Source organism: Passer domesticus, unplaced genomic scaffold (genome assembly GCF_036417665.1).
Source record: "Passer domesticus isolate bPasDom1 unplaced genomic scaffold, bPasDom1.hap1 HAP1_SCAFFOLD_89, whole genome shotgun sequence".
NCBI lineage: Eukaryota > Metazoa > Chordata > Aves > Passeriformes > Passeridae > Passer > Passer domesticus.
In genome coordinates, this window is record NW_026990186.1 from 288,911 (window position 1) to 309,379 (window position 20,469).

The 20,469-nt window shown below is 54.2% G+C and overlaps 3 protein-coding genes across 4 annotated transcripts; all 3 read right to left on the minus strand.

Moving 5' to 3' along the window:
* Positions 1 to 381: 381 nt before the first annotated feature.
* Positions 382 to 3,568, minus strand: LOC135293231 (uncharacterized). The gene is made up of 5 exons (XM_064407229.1): positions 3,533 to 3,568; positions 3,329 to 3,421; positions 2,552 to 2,677; positions 2,038 to 2,188; positions 382 to 1,897 (listed from the first exon to the last, which is right to left on the minus strand). The coding sequence occupies exons 2-5, from the start codon at positions 3,417 to 3,419 to the stop codon at positions 1,531 to 1,533; spliced, it is 735 nt and encodes a 244-aa protein (XP_064263299.1). The 5' UTR covers positions 3,420 to 3,421; positions 3,533 to 3,568; the 3' UTR covers positions 382 to 1,530.
* A 4,247-nt stretch (positions 3,569 to 7,815) lies between these two features.
* On the minus strand, positions 7,816 to 12,954 carry LOC135293233 (uncharacterized). Of its 2 annotated transcripts, none has more exons than XM_064407232.1 (5): positions 11,538 to 12,954; positions 10,749 to 10,841; positions 9,972 to 10,097; positions 9,458 to 9,608; positions 7,816 to 9,317 (listed from the first exon to the last, which is right to left on the minus strand). In XM_064407232.1, exons 1-5 carry the CDS (start codon positions 11,626 to 11,628, stop codon positions 8,951 to 8,953), a joined length of 828 nt encoding a protein of 275 aa, XP_064263302.1. In that variant the 5' UTR covers positions 11,629 to 12,954; the 3' UTR covers positions 7,816 to 8,950. The 2 variants fall into 2 exon arrangements, with proteins under 2 accessions (XP_064263302.1, XP_064263301.1); XM_064407231.1 differs by lacking the exon at positions 11,538 to 12,954 and adding an exon at positions 10,953 to 11,088.
* Positions 12,955 to 15,235: 2,281 nt separating this feature from the next.
* Positions 15,236 to 18,415, minus strand: LOC135293234 (uncharacterized). Its single transcript, XM_064407233.1, has 5 exons — positions 18,380 to 18,415; positions 18,176 to 18,268; positions 17,399 to 17,524; positions 16,885 to 17,035; positions 15,236 to 16,744 (listed from the first exon to the last, which is right to left on the minus strand). The coding sequence occupies exons 2-5, from the start codon at positions 18,264 to 18,266 to the stop codon at positions 16,378 to 16,380; spliced, it is 735 nt and encodes a 244-aa protein (XP_064263303.1). The 5' UTR covers positions 18,267 to 18,268; positions 18,380 to 18,415; the 3' UTR covers positions 15,236 to 16,377.
* Between the last annotated feature and the right edge of the window lie 2,054 nt (positions 18,416 to 20,469).

Genomic DNA, 20,469 nt, shown 5'->3' on the forward strand with positions numbered 1-20,469 from the left:
GAATTCAGTGCATTGGATCTAAAGGAGTGCTCTTGTCTCACTGTACTTGCTGGGATAAAAGTAGTGGGTTGACGCCTGTGGTAATCGGCGGAAGAAATGCGGCACTCAATATGAGTGATCAGCAAATCTCAAAACGTTATTGGTAGGCACATACATTTATATTGGTGTTAATGAGGCCAATACATATTGCAAAAGGCGAGCTCATTATTGGTTAGTTACTTATCAGCTAACTACGCCTACCTTAGCATTCTTGTGGCTACTATGTTGCAGCTGTCCACATCTTTTCTTCATATTTCTAACTAACGATCCTCTCCCCCATCCTGATGTTGCACCAAGGGCACAGTGCCCTTTCCAGGTTTGGACATTGACTGCTGACTCCTATCCTCATCTACTTGCTTAACTAACGGTATTATATCAGTGTGACCTTTGTCAACTAGCTAGCTGTTCACAAAATCCTCCACAAAAGTTCTCTGTTGTATTCCAGCTCTGGGCTTTTTTCCCATACTGCGTGCGACAAGACTGTAATTTTTGTTATAATTATAGTCACTGTTAGCCATCTAATTTTTAAGAAGGCTCCTGTGATTGATAGGACAATCCTTCCCCTCTCACACAGCCCGGCTCCAGCTTTCTGCTCCTTGATGCTCCTCTCTTGAAGCTCTTCGGGGAGGGACTGCCACGACCTAAGTCACCACCTCGGGTCTCCTTGATGTGCTCACTGCTGGACAGCCATCCCTCGCAGAACATCTTTCCCTCTCTGCCCAGACCTTCCTGATTCAGGGCAGCATCCCAAATGAGCTCCCAGAGAAGTTTCTGCATGTCACTGCTAGCCAGCGTGTCCCCATGCTGGTGCAGGAAAGCTTTGTGAACGGCCACTGCTGGGAAAGCAGGCTGAGGTGGCACAAGCAGCTCCTGCACTGCAGTGCAAGTTTCTCAGAGCTCCTGTCACAGCCCCAGCCCTGCTCCCAGCTCTGTGCGTTCTGCCCCAACAGAAACAGCCGCAGCAGGCAAGAATTTACTGCTTTTGGAAAAATATTTATTTATCAAGATCAAGAAAACAATCATTGTCTGCTAATACCAAGTATCACTACCACTAAATGTACCACTATCACAAAAACAATCACCATCCTCCAATATTAACTATCACTATCGCTAATACAATCACTGTCCTCTAATATCAAAGAACGCTATCATTAAAACAATCACTATCCTCTAATATTAACTATCACTATCATTGAAACAACCACCACCCTCTAATATCAAGTATCCCTATCACTATCACTAAAAGAATCACTACCACTATCACTATTTATGACTATCACTATCACTCTAATATCAAGTAACGCTATCATTGAAACAATCACTATCCCCTAATATTAACTAACGCTATCATTAAAACCATCACTATCCTCTAATATTAACTATCACTATCATTAAAACAACCACCACCCTCTAATATCACTATCTAAGTGTCCCTATCACTATCACTAAAAGAATCACTACCACTATCACTATCTATGGCTATCACTATCACTAATCATCATCCTCTAAGAGATAGTAGTCCTGCAGGTATTGGTGGTAGGAGGGCCAAGAGGATGCTGTGGGCTGAGGTGACTCCAGGGAAATCCAGTGGTCCCGTGAAGAGGCGTTGTCAGCCAGAGCACAGAAGGAGCAGGTGGGCAGAGGTGACGGGTCTGCGCTCATGTTCTTGTACAGCCGGGCAAGCTCTGCTGCAAAGAGCTCAGGAAACAGGCGGCAGCTGTCCCTGAACCCGTTGCCTTGGGCTCTCTCGCCGCTTCCCGCTCCTTCTCCTGGCTCTGCTTCACCTCTAGGCTGACCACAGCTTTCCCAGGAAGAGTCCCAGTCCTGTCCTGTTGCCTCTTTGTCCTCCTGGCTCCTCCTGCAGAAACAGATTTCCAAGAAGACTCCTCACAGATAGCAATTTGGAGCACAGTTTCCTCAGAGCCCTGCTAGGAGCCACCTGGGCGCTCCTGCATGCTGCAAAGACTTCCTTGCCAATGGCAGCAATTAATAACTCACCTGTCTCTCTTCAGCAGCTGATGCATGACTAGATAGCCAGACACTGCCCCAAGCAGAAGCAAAGCTGAGGCTGCTACTGTCCCTACTAGGATGTAGTACTTGCTCGGGTCACAGTGTCCAGCAGTCTCGGCTTTTTGCCCACCGGATGACCCTGGCAGGAGAAGAGACAATGCAAGAGTCAGCGTTTGTGCTCTGCACTAGGCATAACCCCACAGTGTGCTTCAGATGCCCAAGGACTGGCACTGCTAGTGGATCAGAACTGACATCTGATGCTGTCTTCAGAGATGGCTTCCTCTGGCTCTGGTGTCTTAGCATCAGGGACCAAGAGGGATCCCATCGAGCTCTCATGCACAAGAGGCCAGTGTGTGCCAGGGAGCAGCACTGCCCCATCTAGTCCTCCGGGCTGCAGGCCCGGGCTGCGTGCTGGGCACCTGCAATTCACCCATGGAGAGCACTGCAGGGATGCAGCAGAAATGCTGCTCTTTGCCCAAGACAGCATCTAGCAAGCACTCACCTGAATATTCCTCAGGCTCAGCAAGTGTCCTGGTGTCCTCTATTGGTTCTCTTTTTTCATGTGAGCCTGGCACAATGTCACTTTCTTCCACAGCTAAGGTCTCCGGCACAGTCTCAGAATCTGTCTCTTCAGAAAAACAAGACATTGCACACATTAAGCAGAAGCCACTGCCCCTCAGCACAAGCAGGGTACCATGGCCTGGGCATTGCGGCAAGCGGCGCTGACGAGGCCGCTGTCCCCCCCAAGACAGGAGGAATCGACAGCGGGATTTTCTGCAGTGCAACAAGAAGTGCAGACCCAAACCAGCCAAGACTTAATCAACCAAATGACCCACAGAAGGAGTACCTTCAGGTTCCCCCTCACCCTTGGACTCCAGCTTCAAGCCGTCCCTGAGCCTGAGCTTTGCAAGGGGCAGCCAAGGCTTGCTCTGATGTCATTGCTGCCTCCATGCGGTGCTGAGCGTGTGGCGAACCCAAATTCAGCACTGGCCTTTGCCCAACATCTGGATGCCAATGTCTGCACAGAGCAGCCCTGGCCAGGAATGCTACAACTGCAGCAGCAGCTGGAGATGCCCCTGGCAGTCATCTGGAAGCACAGCTGCGAGCAGAGGCTGTGCTGGACCATCTCTAGGGCTCCCTGCAGGAGGTGTGAAATGCAGTGGGCCTGCAGCAAGACTCTGACTGAGTGCTTCTGCCTGTCCAGGATACAGCACATGCCTACAGGAAGCAAAAGCTCAGCTTCCCGGCTGCCAGGGTTAATAGAGTGGGATATACTAACCAGACGGGGCTTCATGCAAGGCTGCCAGGAGCTCCTCTGGAACATCCGGCAATCCTTCAGGGAACTCTTCAGGACCCTTGTCATCGTTCATCCCTATTGTTAGATTTACAAAAGCACGTTAACCTATGACGGTATTTTTCTCGTGAATAAAACAGGGAAAAGGGGCGCTCCTTTTTGTGAAGGCAGGACAGACTGACTACTCACGCTTGAGGTACCAGCTCGGAGTCAGCACGGTATCTGCCCCTCCTCGCTCAGGGGCTGAAAGAGCACTCTCTGTGTCCACAACTACAAGCAAACACCCACAAGAAGTTACCATCACGTGCACTGCCCTCACGGGCACACCTCAAGCCCTGGATGTGGGAGGCACTGCTAGGGCACGCTCAGGCAGGTCTGCATCCTCACAGCTGCAGGGGGGTCTGGCTGCCCTTGGGACACTGAGCTGGCAGCTCCCACATGAAGGGAAAAGCCGTGGCATGCCCACAAAATCTGTGTGCGGGTCAGCCCTGGAGCCAGACCAGAAGGCTGGCCAACCAGAGCGGAGGGACGGACAGCCACTGCTGAGTGATGGAGAACTGCTGCTGAGCTTCCGGGCCTGACCCGACCCTCCCCACATCCTTGCTCCTTAGGAAGCTCTCTCCATGCTGCACCCTAAAGCAGCTGCAGCCCCTCACACCTCCCCTGGAGCCTCTGCCCCTCTGCCTGCCCCGTGGTGCCTTCCTGGCTCAGCCATCCCTGCTCCCGGCCCCGCTGCTGCCAGCCAGGGCTGTGTGCTGGCCCCTGCCTGCCTACCTGCTCCCTGCCCAGCTGCTGGAGCACTCTGGGCATTCTGGGCTGGCAGGGCCACGAGAAAGAGCAGCAGGAGGTAGCGGCTCAGGACCATGATCCCCCCTGCTAGCAACACTCTGCTGCTGCTGCTGCTGCTGCTGCTGCTGCTGCTGCAGTGTTGCCCAGAGTGAGCACTGAAGAGCACAGTGGGGCTCTGGAACCTGACATCAAACAGAGCTCTGTGACCTCATACCAAAGTGATGGCTGTGAAGGCCCCAATGTACGCCCACGTTGCCTGTGAATTCTTGCACCTCCCCTCTACTGAATTTCCTTCTTCTACACAGGAATGGAAGGAGCCAAATGGAGAAGGGCTGGCGTATTTTGGAGGCAGCATTGTGCATGGGAATGCAGAGGCACTCATGTCTTATTCCTCCGAAATTCCCTAGAAGAAGACCTGGATGAAGGCTGCTGCAAAAAGCCCAAATTCAAGAGTGTTTCTTTGGTAGTATTTTGTTCTGAAAGAATTGTGGCAAAAACCTGCTTTTCCCATGACTTCTGCTACACTTTCATGACCTTTGATGGCAGCACTGCTTCCATCCTCCACTGTCACGCAAACATGGCTGTGCAGTGCTGACGCATCTCCCCCGTCAGCCTGGTTTACTCCCTTTTCCACTTCCAATGCTACTTAAAGCTCTCTCAAGGAGCCCTGCTAACTCTGCAGCCAAGAGCCTTTTTCCCTTTGAGGCAGATGTAGCCCATGTGCCACCATCACGCCTGCTGTCCTGTAGAGTAACCCACGCTCAAACTCCCACACTGTTGCTGGGAACACCAGGCTGCCGGCCATTCACCTCTAGAGCCTTCCTGGGTCTGGCTCACTGCACGTGGCGGAAGAAAATACCACATGCGGCCCAGATCCCTCAAGCAGTCATCCAGAGCCCCTGAGCTCCCTCTGCCTTGTCCTCGGACACCATCAGGCACCGCCACGGGACACACACAAATGTCTTGGTTGCTGCAGATATCAGGTAACACTGCTGGCCTTTTAGCCGAGCAGCTCTTCTGGCAAATAAATATGCATGACTTATGTGTGCCAGGCAACCTCCGCTCAGAAGCTCTTGGACAGCCTTCTAGAGCACCTTTGGTACAGTTGTCCCTGAAGCACCACTTAAGCCCCAGGTGTTTCCAGCTGCAAGCAAAGAGGCACTGACAGATTTCCACCCTTCAGGTCTCTCTCCAAGGCTCGTAAGAGTCCTATGCAGCTGACAAGCTGCAGAAACTCGGCCCATGGCATCCTCTGGAATCAAGCACACATCACTGCCCACCGTGAAGGCCGCAGCCCATAATGAGCAGAGGGCCAGAGCAGGCTGGAGGGTGTCTTGGTGACATCTCCTTCCTACGTAGCACCCAGGCAGGCTGCCCAGCTGCCTCGGCCTTGGCTCTGAGCACCATCTCGGGCCCTCCATTCCTGCCCGAGGGGAGGCACCGATGAACACGGCCCTCCTTTGTTCCTTAAGGGGCCACACGCCCAGGCTCTCCCTTACCGTGCTCCGCGCCATTGTGCTGCTCGGCGGCCCATCACCAGCTGTAGCACCAGTGTCCCCAGAGCTCCTGTGCTGCTGCTGAAGCTGCCCGCGGCGTGTGGCCCGGCGGGGCGCAGCGCTGCCCGCAGCCCGCGGCCTCCTCGTCCCCTGCTGCCGCCATTGCGCACGGGGCCCTGAGGGGCGGGCACGGGGCTGCGGGGCTGTGCCGGCCCCGCTTGCCGGGCCTCAGCCCCAGCTGCTGCCGCTGGCTGGCAGCGACCACTGCAGCAGGAAAACACCTCGGGCTTTACTGGATTACATGCAAAAACTGCCCCTGGGCTTCTCCTTTTGTGTTGCTCTAGCCACTTGCCCGTCCCTTGCTTGCCCGCTATAGCCCTGTTCTTTGCCACTCGCTCTCTATTTTGTTGTCCCTCCAAAGCTTCTTCAACAGTCTCCATCCCGCCCCAGCCCAGTGTTCGCTCTCTTCTGCTCCCTCCTGCTCATTCTGCGTCTCTTCCTCTGTCCCTGCTGCCCCTTCCCGCAGCTCCGGCCCCGTTCCCTGGCCCTCTTTTGCTCCTCTTGTCTCTCCGTTCTGCTTCCTGCCCCTGTCTCTTGGGTCTCTATTTCTCGGCTCCGCTCCCTGGGCCATGCTCGCTTCAGACTCCCAGGCCAACCGCCCCGGCAGCCGCTCTCTGCAGCCGGGACGCGGCGGGGAGCTCTCCTGCGGCGGCACGACAGCGGCCAATGGGGCCCGGCACCGGCGCCTCAGCCCTGGCGCCGGAGCGGGGCCGCTCCCAGGCAGCGGCGGCAGCTGGAGCTGCGGCCCGGGAAGCGGGGCCGGCACAGCCCCACAGCCCCGGGCCCGCCCCTCCCGGCCCCAGTGGCAGAGAGCAGGGATGAGGTGGCAAACCAAGGCACTGGCCACTGGACAGAGCAACACACAAGGCAAATGCCAGGCACGCTTTTTGCCGGACCCCATTGAATCCGGAGCTCTTTTGCTGCTGCAGTGGCATGTCAGCTCCCTCAGAAGCAGCCGAGGCATTTCAGAAAGGGCACTGCAGGGCATGAGCATGCATATGTCCCCCAGCTCTCAGTTGTGCATCTGGAAGGCTGCAAGTGTGGGTGTCTATATGAGAAGAGTTTGTCAGGCTTGCTTCAAGGCTTGAGGCACAGCTCTCTTCTGAACAGAGCCTTGGGCTGCCCTCTCAGGAGGTGGCTATCTCAGAGCTGCTGTTATCTCAGAGAGGCCCATGAGAGACAGCGCAGAGGCGCAGCTGGAGCTGCTGTGGAGAGCAGAGGAGAGGAACAAGGCTGAGGAGCTCAGTGGTTCCTCTTCATCACTTCAAAGGGAAGAGCATTGTCTTGGGACAGTCTTTACCGCCCGAGCAAGAAGTAGAAGGACCCCCCCAAAAGCCCACTGTCCAGAGATGCCTTCAAGCATCTCTCCGGCAATTGCTGCCGGCAATATCCTCCCCACACACTGCATGCAGGCAACAGTCAGCCTCAACAGCAGCTGTGCTGCGTTCCTTGGACAGCAGCTTTGCTGCACTCACACCTCCAGCTTTGGCTGCAGATGGCCCAGCTGGAGCAGGCATGGGCAAAGGCCTGCAGGACCACCGTCAGTCGGACTCGTGAGCCCAGGACAGCAGTGCCCTGGCATGCTGGTTTCTTGCAGTGCCTCGCTTTCTTCATCTGAGACAGGCACTCCGTCACTTCTTTCCACCTGGAAGGCCTTCCTACATTCCATCACTTGAGAAATCCAGCAGGAAATACCCCCATCTATATTGCCTGAGTCTTAATCTCCCTGAACTAAAAGTTAAGTCAAGTCCAAAAACAGGGATAAAGGAGCCTGCATCTGCCACACTCGCTCAAGCAAAAGATCACATCAAAGTTTGTGGTAATCGGCGGAAGAAATGCGGCACTCAATATGAGTGATCAGCAAATCTCAAAACGTTATTGGTAGGCACATACATTTATATTGGTGTTAATGAGGCCAATACATATTGCAAAAGGCGAGCTCATTATTGGTTAGTTACTTATCAGCTAACTACGCCTACCTTAGCATTCTTGTGGCTACTATGTTGCAGCTGTCCACATCTTTTCTTCATATTTCTAACTAACGATCCTCTCCCCCATCCTGATGTTGCACCAAGGGCACAGTGCCCTTTCCAGGTTTGGACATTGACTGCTGACTCCTATCCTCATCTACTTGCTTAACTAACGGTATTATATCAGTGTGACCTTTGTCAACTAGCTAGCTGTTCACAAAATCCTCCACAAAAGTTCTCTGTTGTATTCCAGCTCTGGGCTTTTTTCCCATACTGCGTGCGACAAGACTGTAATTTTTGTTATAATTATAGTCACTGTTAGCCATCTAATTTTTAAGAAGGCTCCTGTGATTGATAGGACAATCCTTCCCCTCTCACACAGCCCGGCTCCAGCTTTCTGCTCCTTGATGCTCCTCTCTTGAAGCTCTTCGGGGAGGGACTGCCACGACCTAAGTCACCACCTCGGGTCTCCTTGATGTGCTCACTGCTGGACAGCCATCCCTCGCAGAACATCTTTCCCTCTCTGCCCAGACCTTCCTGATTCAGGGCAGCATCCCAAATGAGCTCCCAGAGAAGTTTCTGCATGTCACTGCTAGCCAGCGTGTCCCCATGCTGGTGCAGGAAAGCTTTGTGAACGGCCACTGCTGGGAAAGCAGGCTGAGGTGGCACAAGCAGCTCCTGCACTGCAGTGCAAGTTTCTCAGAGCTCCTGTCACAGCCCCAGCCCTGCTCCCAGCTCTGTGCGTTCTGCCCCAACAGAAACAGCCGCAGCAGGCAAGAATTTACTGCTTTTGGAAAAATATTTATTTATCAAGATCAAGAAAACAATCATTGTCTGCTAATACCAAGTATCACTACCACTAAATGTACCACTATCACAAAAACAATCACCATCCTCCAATATTAACTATCACTATCGCTAATACAATCACTGTCCTCTAATATCAAAGAACGCTATCATTAAAACAATCACTATCCTCTAATATTAACTATCACTATCATTGAAACAACCACCACCCTCTAATATCAAGTATCCCTATCACTATCACTAAAAGAATCACTACCACTATCACTATTTATGACTATCACTATCACTCTAATATCAAGTAACGCTATCATTGAAACAATCACTATCCCCTAATATTAACTAACGCTATCATTAAAACCATCACTATCCTCTAATATTAACTATCACTATCATTAAAACAACCACCACCCTCTAATATCAAGTGTCCCTATCACTATCACTAAAAGAATCACTACCACTATCACTATCTATGGCTATCACTATCACTAATCATCATCCTCTAAGAGATAGTAGTCCTGCAGGTATTGGTGGTAGGAGGGCCAAGAGGATGCTGTGGGCTGAGGTGACTCCAGGGAAATCCAGTGGTCCCGTGAAGAGGCGTTGTCAGCCAGAGCACAGAAGGAGCAGGTGGGCAGAGGTGACGGGTCTGCGCTCATGTTCTTGTACAGCCGGGCAAGCTCTGCTGCAAAGAGCTCAGGAAACAGGCGGCAGCTGTCCCTGAACCCGTTGCCTTGGGCTCTCTCGCCGCTTCCCGCTCCTTCTCCTGGCTCTGCTTCACCTCTAGGCTGACCACAGCTTTCCCAGGAAGAGTCCCAGTCCTGTCCTGTTGCCTCTTTGTCCTCCTGGCTCCTCCTGCAGAAACAGATTTCCAAGAAGACTCCTCACAGATAGCAATTTGGAGCACAGTTTCCTCAGAGCCCTGCTAGGAGCCACCTGGGCGCTCCTGCATGCTGCAAAGACTTCCTTGCCAATGGCAGCAATTAATAACTCACCTGTCTCTCTTCAGCAGCTGATGCATGACTAGATAGCCAGACACTGCCCCAAGCAGAAGCAAAGCTGAGGCTGCTACTGTCCCTACTAGGATGTAGTACTTGCTCGGGTCACAGTGTCCAGCAGTCTCGGCTTTTTGCCCACCGGATGACCCTGGCAGGAGAAGAGACAATGCAAGAGTCAGCGTTTGTGCTCTGCACTAGGCATAACCCCACAGTGTGCTTCAGATGCCCAAGGACTGGCACTGCTAGTGGATCAGAACTGACATCTGATGCTGTCTTCAGAGATGGCTTCCTCTGGCTCTGGTGTCTTAGCATCAGGGACCAAGAGGGATCCCATCGAGCTCTCATGCACAAGAGGCCAGTGTGTGCCAGGGAGCAGCACTGCCCCATCTAGTCCTCCGGGCTGCAGGCCCGGGCTGCGTGCTGGGCACCTGCAATTCACCCATGGAGAGCACTGCAGGGATGCAGCAGAAATGCTGCTCTTTGCCCAAGACAGCATCTAGCAAGCACTCACCTGAATATTCCTCAGGCTCAGCAAGTGTCCTGGTGTCCTCTATTGGTTCTCTTTTTTCATGTGAGCCTGGCACAATGTCACTTTCTTCCACAGCTAAGGTCTCCGGCACAGTCTCAGAATCTGTCTCTTCAGAAAAACAAGACATTGCACACATTAAGCAGAAGCCACTGCCCCTCAGCACAAGCAGGGTACCATGGCCTGGGCATTGCGGCAAGCGGCGCTGACGAGGCCGCTGTCCCCCCCAAGACAGGAGGAATCGACAGCTGGATTTTCTGCAGTGCAACAAGAAGTGCAGACCCAAACCAGCCAAGACTTAATCAACCAAATGACCCACAGAAGGAGTACCTTCAGGTTCCCCCTCACCCTTGGACTCCAGCTTCAAGCCGTCCCTGAGCCTGAGCTTTGCAAGGGGCAGCCAAGGCTTGCTCTGATGTCATTGCTGCCTCCATGCGGTGCTGAGCGTGTGGCGAACCCAAATTCAGCACTGGCCTTTGCCCAACATCTGGATGCCAATGTCTGCACAGAGCAGCCCTGGCCAGGAATGCTACAACTGCAGCAGCAGCTGGAGATGCCCCTGGCAGTCATCTGGAAGCACAGCTGCGAGCAGAGGCTGTGCTGGACCATCTCTAGGGCTCCCTGCAGGAGGTGTGAAATGCAGTGGGCCTGCAGCAAGACTCTGACTGAGTGCTTCTGGCTGTCCAGGATACAGCACATGCCTACAGGAAGCAAAAGCTCAGCTTCCCGGCTGCCAGGGTTAATAGAGTGGGATATACTAACCAGACGGGGCTTCATGCAAGGCTGCCAGGAGCTCCTCTGGAACATCCGGCAATCCTTCAGGGAACTCTTCAGGAACCTTGTCATCGTTCATCCCTATTGTTAGATTTACAAAAGCACGTTAACCTATGACGGTATTTTTCTCGTGAATAAAACAGGGAAAAGGGGCGCTCCTTTTTGTGAAGGCAGGACAGACTGACTACTCACGCTTGAGGTACCAGCTCGGAGTCAGCACGGTATCTGCCCCTCCTCGCTCAGGGGCTGAAAGAGCACTCTCTGTGTCCACAACTACAAGCAAACACCCACAAGAAGTTACCATCACGTGCACTGCCCTCACGGGCACACCTCAAGCCCTGGATGTGGGAGGCACTGCTAGGGCACGCTCAGGCAGGTCTGCATCCTCACAGCTGCAGGGGGGTCTGGCTGCCCTTGGGACACTGAGCTGGCAGCTCCCACATGAAGGGAAAAGCCGTGGCATGCCCACAAAATCTGTGTGCGGGTCAGCCCTGGAGCCGGACCAGAAGGCTGGCCAACCAGAGCGGAGGGACGGACAGCCACTGCTGAGTGATGGAGAACTGCTGCTGAGCTTCCGGGCCTGACCCGACCCTCCCCACATCCTTGCTCCTTAGGAAGCTCTCTCCATGCTGCACCCTAAAGCAGCTGCAGCCCCTCACACCTCCCCTGGAGCCTCTGCCCCTCTGCCTGCCCCGTGGTGCCTTCCTGGCTCAGCCATCCCTGCTCCCGGCCCCGCTGCTGCCAGCCAGGGCTGTGTGCTGGCCCCTGCCTGCCTACCTGCTCCCTGCCCAGCTGCTGGAGCACTCTGGGCATTCTGGGCTGGCAGGGCCACGAGAAAGAGCAGCAGGAGGTAGCGGCTCAGGACCATGATCCCCCCTGCTAGCAACACTCTGCTGCTGCTGCTGCTGCTGCTGCTGCTGCTGCTGCAGTGTTGCCCAGAGTGAGCACTGAAGAGCACAGTGGGGCTCTGGAACCTGACATCAAACAGAGCTCTGTGACCTCATACCAAAGTGATGGCTGTGAAGGCCCCAATGTACGCCCACGTTGCCTGTGAATTCTTGCACCTCCCCTCTACTGAATTTCCTTCTTCTACACAGGAATGGAAGGAGCCAAATGGAGAAGGGCTGGCGTATTTTGGAGGCAGCATTGTGCATGGGAATGCAGAGGCACTCATGTCTTATTCCTCCGAAATTCCCTAGAAGAAGACCTGGATGAAGGCTGCTGCAAAAAGCCCAAATTCAAGAGTGTTTCTTTGGTAGTATTTTGTTCTGAAAGAATTGTGGCAAAAACCTGCTTTTCCCATGACTTCTGCTACACTTTCATGACCTTTGATGGCAGCACTGCTTCCATCCTCCACTGTCACGCAAACATGGCTGTGCAGTGCTGACGCATCTCCCCCGTCAGCCTGGTTTACTCCCTTTTCCACTTCCAATGCTACTTAAAGCTCTCTCAAGGAGCCCTGCTAACTCTGCAGCCAAGAGCCTTTTTCCCTTTGAGGCAGATGTAGCCCATGTGCCACCATCACGCCTGCTGTCCTGTAGAGTAACCCACGCTCAAACTCCCACACTGTTGCTGGGAACACCAGGCTGCCGGCCATTCACCTCTAGAGCCTTCCTGGGTCTGGCTCACTGCACGTGGCGGAAGAAAATACCACATGCGGCCCAGATCCCTCAAGCAGTCATCCAGAGCCCCTGAGCTCCCTCTGCCTTGTCCTCGGACACCATCAGGCACCGCCACGGGACACACACAAATGTCTTGGTTGCTGCAGATATCAGGTAACACTGCTGGCCTTTTAGCCGAGCAGCTCTTCTGGCAAATAAATATGCATGACTTATGTGTGCCAGGCAACCTCCGCTCAGAAGCTCTTGGACAGCCTTCTAGAGCACCTTTGGTACAGTTGTCCCTGAAGCACCACTTAAGCCCCAGGTGTTTCCAGCTGCAAGCAAAGAGGCACTGACAGATTTCCACCCTTCAGGTCTCTCTCCAAGGCTCGTAAGAGTCCTATGCAGCTGACAAGCTGCAGAAACTCGGCCCATGGCATCCTCTGGAATCAAGCACACATCACTGCCCACCGTGAAGGCCGCAGCCCATAATGAGCAGAGGGCCAGAGCAGGCTGGAGGGTGTCTTGGTGACATCTCCTTCCTACGTAGCACCCAGGCAGGCTGCCCAGCTGCCTCGGCCTTGGCTCTGAGCACCATCTCGGGCCCTCCATTCCTGCCCGAGGGGAGGCACCGATGAACACGGCCCTCCTTTGTTCCTTAAGGGGCCACACGCCCAGGCTCTCCCTTACCGTGCTCCGCGCCATTGTGCTGCTCGGCGGCCCATCACCAGCTGTAGCACCAGTGTCCCCAGAGCTCCTGTGCTGCTGCTGAAGCTGCCCGCGGCGTGTGGCCCGGCGGGGCGCAGCGCTGCCCGCAGCCCGCGGCCTCCTCGTCCCCTGCTGCCGCCATTGCGCACGGGGCCCTGAGGGGCGGGCACGGGGCTGCGGGGCTGTGCCGGCCCCGCTTGCCGGGCCTCAGCCCCAGCTGCTGCCGCTGGCTGGCAGCGACCACTGCAGCAGGAAAACACCTCGGGCTTTACTGGATTACATGCAAAAACTGCCCCTGGGCTTCTCCTTTTGTGTTGCTCTAGCCACTTGCCCGTCCCTTGCTTGCCCGCTATAGCCCTGTTCTTTGCCACTCGCTCTCTATTTTGTTGTCCCTCCAAAGCTTCTTCAACAGTCTCCATCCCGCCCCAGCCCAGTGTTCGCTCTCTTCTGCTCCCTCCTGCTCATTCTGCGTCTCTTCCTCTGTCCCTGCTGCCCCTTCCCGCAGCTCCGGCCCCGTTCCCTGGCCCTCTTTTGCTCCTCTTGTCTCTCCGTTCTGCTTCCTGCCCCTGTCTCTTGGGTCTCTATTTCTCGGCTCCGCTCCCTGGGCCATGCTCGCTTCAGACTCCCAGGCCAACCGCCCCGGCAGCCGCTCTCTGCAGCCGGGACGCGGCGGGGAGCTCTCCTGCGGCGGCACGACAGCGGCCAATGGGGCCCGGCACCGGCGCCTCAGCCCTGGCGCCGGAGCGGGGCCGCTCCCAGGCAGCGGCGGCAGCTGGAGCTGCGGCCCGGGAAGCGGGGCCGGCACAGCCCCACAGCCCCGGGCCCGCCCCTCCCGGCCCCAGTGGCAGAGAGCAGGGATGAGGTGGCAAACCAAGGCACTGGCCACTGGACAGAGCAACACACAAGGCAAATGCCAGGCACGCTTTTTGCCGGACCCCATTGAATCCGGAGCTCTTTTGCTGCTGCAGTGGCATGTCAGCTCCCTCAGAAGCAGCCGAGGCATTTCAGAAAGGGCACTGCAGGGCATGAGCATGCATATGTCCCCCAGCTCTCAGTTGTGCATCTGGAAGGCTGCAAGTGTGGGTGTCTATATGAGAAGAGTTTGTCAGGCTTGCTTCAAGGCTTGAGGCACAGCTCTCTTCTGAACAGAGCCTTGGGCTGCCCTCTCAGGAGGTGGCTATCTCAGAGCTGCTGTTATCTCAGAGAGGCCCATGAGAGACAGCGCAGAGGCGCAGCTGGAGCTGCTGTGGAGAGCAGAGGAGAGGAACAAGGCTGAGGAGCTCAGTGGTTCCTCTTCATCACTTCAAAGGGAAGAGCATTGTCTTGGGACAGTCTTTACCGCCCGAGCAAGAAGTAGAAGGACCCCCCCAAAAGCCCACTGTCCAGAGATGCCTTCAAGCATCTCTCCGGCAATTGCTGCCGGCAATATCCTCCCCACACACTGCATGCAGGCAACAGTCAGCCTCAACAGCAGCTGTGCTGCGTTCCTTGGACAGCAGCTTTGCTGCACTCACACCTCCAGCTTTGGCTGCAGATGGCCCAGCTGGAGCAGGCATGGGCAAAGGCCTGCAGGACCACCGTCAGTCGGACTCGTGAGCCCAGGACAGCAGTGCCCTGGCATGCTGGTTTCTTGCAGTGCCTCGCTTTCTTCATCTGAGACAGGCACTCCGTCACTTCTTTCCACCTGGAAGGCCTTCCTACATTCCATCACTTGAGAAATCCAGCAGGAAATACCCCCATCTATATTGCCTGAGTCTTAATCTCCCTGAACTAAAAGTTAAGTCAAGTCCAAAAACAGGGATAAAGGAGCCTGCCTCTGCCACACTCGCTCAAGCAAAAGATCACATCAAAGTTTGTGGTAATCGGCGGAAGAAATGCGGCACTCAATATGAGTGATCAGCAAATCTCAAAACGTTATTGGTAGGCACATACATTTATATTGGTGTTAATGAGGCCAATACATATTGCAAAAGGCGAGCTCATTATTGGTTAGTTACTTATCAGCTAACTACGCCTACCTTAGCATTCTTGTGGCTACTATGTTGCAGCTGTCCACATCTTTTCTTCATATTTCTAACTAACGATCCTCTCCCCCATCCTGATGTTGCACCAAGGGCACAGTGCCCTTTCCAGGTTTGGACATTGACTGCTGACTCCTATCCTCATCTACTTGCTTAACTAACGGTATTATATCAGTGTGACCTTTGTCAACTAGCTAGCTGTTCACAAAATCCTCCACAAAAGTTCTCTGTTGTATTCCAGCTCTGGGCTTTTTTCCCATACTGCGTGCGACAAGACTGTAATTTTTGTTATAATTATAGTCACTGTTAGCCATCTAATTTTTAAGAAGGCTCCTGTGATTGATAGGACAATCCTTCCCCTCTCACACAGCCCGGCTCCAGCTTTCTGCTCCTTGATGCTCCTCTCTTGAAGCTCTTCGGGGAGGGACTGCCACGACCTAAGTCACCACCTCGGGTCTCCTTGATGTGCTCACTGCTGGACAGCCATCCCTCGCAGAACATCTTTCCCTCTCTGCCCAGACCTTCCTGATTCAGGGCAGCATCCCAAATGAGCTCCCAGAGAAGTTTCTGCATGTCACTGCTAGCCAGCGTGTCCCCATGCTGGTGCAGGAAAGCTTTGTGAACGGCCACTGCTGGGAAAGCAGGCTGAGGTGGCACAAGCAGCTCCTGCACTGCAGTGCAAGTTTCTCAGAGCTCCTGTCACAGCCCCAGCCCTGCTCCCAGCTCTGTGCGTTCTGCCCCAACAGAAACAGCCGCAGCAGGCAAGAATTTACTGCTTTTGGAAAAATATTTATTTATCAAGATCAAGAAAACAATCATTGTCTGCTAATACCAAGTATCACTACCACTAAATGTACCACTATCACAAAAACAATCACCATCCTCCAATATTAACTATCACTATCGCTAATACAATCACTGTCCTCTAATATCAAAGAACGCTATCATTAAAACAATCACTATCCTCTAATATTAACTATCACTATCATTGAAACAACCACCACCCTCTAATATCAAGTATCCCTATCACTATCACTAAAAGAATCACTACCACTATCACTATTTATGACTATCACTATCACTCTAATATCAAGTAACGCTATCATTGAAACAATCACTATCCCCTAATATTAACTAACGCTATCATTAAAACCATCACTATCCTCTAATATTAACTATCACTATCATTAAAACAACCACCACCCTCTAATATCACTATCTAAGTGTCCCTATCACTATCACTAAAAGAATCACTACCACTATCACTATCTATGGCTATCACTATCACTAATCATCATCCTCTAAGAGATAGTAGTCCTGCAGGTATTGGTGGTAGGAGGGCCAAGAGGATGCTGTGGGCTGAGGTGACTCCAGGGAAATCCAGTGGTCCCGTGAAGAGGCGTTGTCAGCCAGAGCACAGAAGGAGCAGGTGGGCAGAGGTGACGGGTCTGCGCTCATGTTCTTGTACAGCCGGGCAAGCTCTGCTGCAAAGAGCTCAGGAAACAGGCGGCAGCTGTCCCTGAACCCGTTGCCTTGGGCTCTCTCGCCGCTTCCCGCTCCTTCTCCTGGCTCTGCTTCACCTCTAGGCTGACCACAGCTTTCCCAGGAAGAGTCCCAGTCCTGTCCTGTTGCCTCTTTGTCCTCCTGGCTCCTCCTGCAGAAACAGATTTCCAAGAAGACTCCTCACAGATAGCAATTTGGAGCACAGTTTCCTCAGAGCCCTGCTAGGAGCCACCTGGGCGCTCCTGCATGCTGCAAAGACTTCCTTGCCAATGGCAGCAATTAATAACTCACCTGTCTCTCTTCAGCAGCTGATGCATGACTAGATAGCCAGACACTGCCCCAAGCAGAAGCAAAGCTGAGGCTGCTACTGTCCCTACTAGGATGTAGTACTTGCTCGGGTCACAGTGTCCAGCAGTCTCGGCTTTTTGCCCACCGGATGACCCTGGCAGGAGAAGAGACAATGCAAGAGTCAGCGTTTGTGCTCTGCACTAGGCATAACCCCACAGTGTGCTTCAGATGCCCAAGGACTGGCACTGCTAGTGGATCAGAACTGACATCTGATGCTGTCTTCAGAGATGGCTTCCTCTGGCTCTGGTGTCTTAGCATCAGGGACCAAGAGGGATCCCATCGAGCTCTCATGCACAAGAGGCCAGTGTGTGCCAGGGAGCAGCACTGCCCCATCTAGTCCTCCGGGCTGCAGGCCCGGGCTGCGTGCTGGGCACCTGCAATTCACCCATGGAGAGCACTGCAGGGATGCAGCAGAAATGCTGCTCTTTGCCCAAGACAGCATCTAGCAAGCACTCACCTGAATATTCCTCAGGCTCAGCAAGTGTCCTGGTGTCCTCTATTGGTTCTCTTTTTTCATGTGAGCCTGGCACAATGTCACTTTCTTCCACAGCTAAGGTCTCCGGCACAGTCTCAGAATCTGTCTCTTCAGAAAAACAAGACATTGCACACATTAAGCAGAAGCCACTGCCCCTCAGCACAAGCAGGGTACCATGGCCTGGGCATTGCGGCAAGCGGCGCTGACGAGGCCGCTGTCCCCCCCAAGACAGGAGGAATCGACAGCGGGATTTTCTGCAGTGCAACAAGAAGTGCAGACCCAAACCAGCCAAGACTTAATCAACCAAATGACCCACAGAAGGAGTACCTTCAGGTTCCCCCTCACCCTTGGACTCCAGCTTCAAGCCGTCCCTGAGCCTGAGCTTTGCAAGGGGCAGCCAAGGCTTGCTCTGATGTCATTGCTGCCTCCATGCGGTGCTGAGCGTGTGGCGAACCCAAATTCAGCACTGGCCTTTGCCCAACATCTGGATGCCAATGTCTGCACAGAGCAGCCCTGGCCAGGAATGCTACAACTGCAGCAGCAGCTGGAGATGCCCCTGGCAGTCATCTGGAAGCACAGCTGCGAGCAGAGGCTGTGCTGGACCATCTCTAGGGCTCCCTGCAGGAGGTGTGAAATGCAGTGGGCCTGCAGCAAGACTCTGACTGAGTGCTTCTGGCTGTCCAGGATACAGCACATGCCTACAGGAAGCAAAAGCTCAGCTTCCCGGCTGCCAGGGTTAATAGAGTGGGATATACTAACCAGACGGGGCTTCATGCAAGGCTGCCAGGAGCTCCTCTGGAACATCCGGCAATCCTTCAGGGAACTCTTCAGGACCCTTGTCATCGTTCATCCCTATTGTTAGATTTACAAAAGCACGTTAACCTATGACGGTATTTTTCTCGTGAATAAAACAGGGAAAAGGGGCGCTCCTTTTTGTGAAGGCAGGACAGACTGACTACTCACGCTTGAGGTACCAGCTCGGAGTCAGCACGGTATCTGCCCCTCCTCGCTCAGGGGCTGAAAGAGCACTCTCTGTGTCCACAACTACAAGCAAACACCCACAAGAAGTTACCATCACGTGCACTGCCCTCACGGGCACACCTCAAGCCCTGGATGTGGGAGGCACTGCTAGGGCACGCTCAGGCAGGTCTGCATCCTCACAGCTGCAGGGGGGTCTGGCTGCCCTTGGGACACTGAGCTGGCAGCTCCCACATGAAGGGAAAAGCCGTGGCATGCCCACAAAATCTGTGTGCGGGTCAGCCCTGGAGCCAGACCAGAAGGCTGGCCAACCAGAGCGGAGGGACGGACAGCCACTGCTGAGTGATGGAGAACTGCTGCTGAGCTTCCGGGCCTGACCCGACCCTCCCCACATCCTTGCTCCTTAGGAAGCTCTCTCCATGCTGCACCCTAAAGCAGCTGCAGCCCCTCACACCTCCCCTGGAGCCTCTGCCCCTCTGCCTGCCCCGTGGTGCCTTCCTGGCTCAGCCATCCCTGCTCCCGGCCCCGCTGCTGCCAGCCAGGGCTGTGTGCTGGCCCCTGCCTGCCTACCTGCTCCCTGCCCAGCTGCTGGAGCACTCTGGGCATTCTGGGCTGGCAGGGCCACGAGAAAGAGCAGCAGGAGGTAGCGGCTCAGGACCATGATCCCCCCTGCTAGCAACACTCTGCTGCTGCTGCTGCTGCTGCTGCTGCTGCTGCTGCAGTGTTGCCCAGAGTGAGCACTGAAGAGCACAGTGGGGCTCTGGAACCTGACATCAAACAGAGCTCTGTGACCTCATACCAAAGTGATGGCTGTGAAGGCCCCAATGTACGCCCACGTTGCCTGTGAATTCTTGCACCTCCCCTCTACTGAATTTCCTTCTTCTACACAGGAATGGAAGGAGCCAAATGGAGAAGGGCTGGCGTATTTTGGAGGCAGCATTGTGCATGGGAATGCAGAGGCACTCATGTCTTATTCCTCCGAAATTCCCTAGAAGAAGACCTGGATGAAGGCTGCTGCAAAAAGCCCAAATTCAAGAGTGTTTCTTTGGTAGTATTTTGTTCTGAAAGAATTGTGGCAAAAACCTGCTTTTCCCATGACTTCTGCTACACTTTCATGACCTTTGATGGCAGCACTGCTTCCATCCTCCACTGTCACGCAAACATGGCTGTGCAGTGCTGACGCATCTCCCCCGTCAGCCTGGTTTACTCCCTTTTCCACTTCCAATGCTACTTAAAGCTCTCTCAAGGAGCCCTGCTAACTCTGCAGCCAAGAGCCTTTTTCCCTTTGAGGCAGATGTAGCCCATGTGCCACCATCACGCCTGCTGTCCTGTAGAGTAACCCACGCTCAAACTCCCACACTGTTGCTGGGAACACCAGGCTGCCGGCCATTCACCTCTAGAGCCTTCCTGGGTCTGGCTCACTGCACGTGGCGGAAGAAAATACCACATGCGGCCCAGATCCCTCAAGCAGTCATCCAGAGCCCCTGAGCTCCCTCTGCCTTGTCCTCGGACACCATCAGGCACCGCCACGGGACACACACAAATGTCTTGGTTGCTGCAGATATCAGGTAACACTGCTGGCCTTTTAGCCGAGCAGCTCTTCTGGCAAATAAATATGCATGACTTATGTGTGCCAGGCAACCTCCGCTCAGAAGCTCTTGGACAGCCTTCTAGAGCACCTTTGGTACAGTTGTCCCTGAAGCACCACTTAAGCCCCAGGTGTTTCCAGCTGCAAGCAAAGAGGCACTGACAGATTTCCACCCTTCAGGTCTCTCTCCAAGGCTCGTAAGAGTCCTATGCAGCTGACAAGCTGCAGAAACTCGGCCCATGGCATCCTCTGGAATCAAGCACACATCACTGCCCACCGTGAAGGCCGCAGCCCATAATGAGCAGAGGGCCAGAGCAGGCTGGAGGGTGTCTTGGTGACATCTCCTTCCTACGTAGCACCCAGGCAGGCTGCCCAGCTGCCTCGGCCTTGGCTCTGAGCACCATCTCGGGCCCTCCATTCCTGCCCGAGGGGAGGCACCGATGAACACGGCCCTCCTTTGTTCCTTAAGGGGCCACACGCCCAGGCT

Coding starts and splice junctions, on each gene's coding strand:
- LOC135293233 (XM_064407231.1), bottom strand. CDS start 11,064: ATGGTAACTTCTTGTGGGTGTTTGCTTGTAGTTGTGGACACAGAGAGT. Junction 9,609..9,971: donor TGAGCCTGAGGAATATTCAG/GTGAGTGCTTGC, acceptor TTCTCCTGCCAG/GGTCATCCGGTGGGCAAAAA. Junction 9,318..9,457: donor CAGCTGCTGAAGAGAGACAG/GTGAGTTATTAA, acceptor CTGTTTCTGCAG/GAGGAGCCAGGAGGACAAAG.
- LOC135293231 (XM_064407229.1), bottom strand. CDS start 3,419: ATGAACGATGACAAGGGTCCTGAAGAGTTCCCTGAAGGATTGCCGGAT. Junction 2,189..2,551: donor TGAGCCTGAGGAATATTCAG/GTGAGTGCTTGC, acceptor TTCTCCTGCCAG/GGTCATCCGGTGGGCAAAAA. Junction 1,898..2,037: donor CAGCTGCTGAAGAGAGACAG/GTGAGTTATTAA, acceptor CTGTTTCTGCAG/GAGGAGCCAGGAGGACAAAG.
- LOC135293234 (XM_064407233.1), bottom strand. CDS start 18,266: ATGAACGATGACAAGGGTCCTGAAGAGTTCCCTGAAGGATTGCCGGAT. Junction 17,525..18,175: donor CTTGCATGAAGCCCCGTCTG/GTTAGTATATCC, acceptor GTTTTTCTGAAG/AGACAGATTCTGAGACTGTG. Junction 17,036..17,398: donor TGAGCCTGAGGAATATTCAG/GTGAGTGCTTGC, acceptor TTCTCCTGCCAG/GGTCATCCGGTGGGCAAAAA.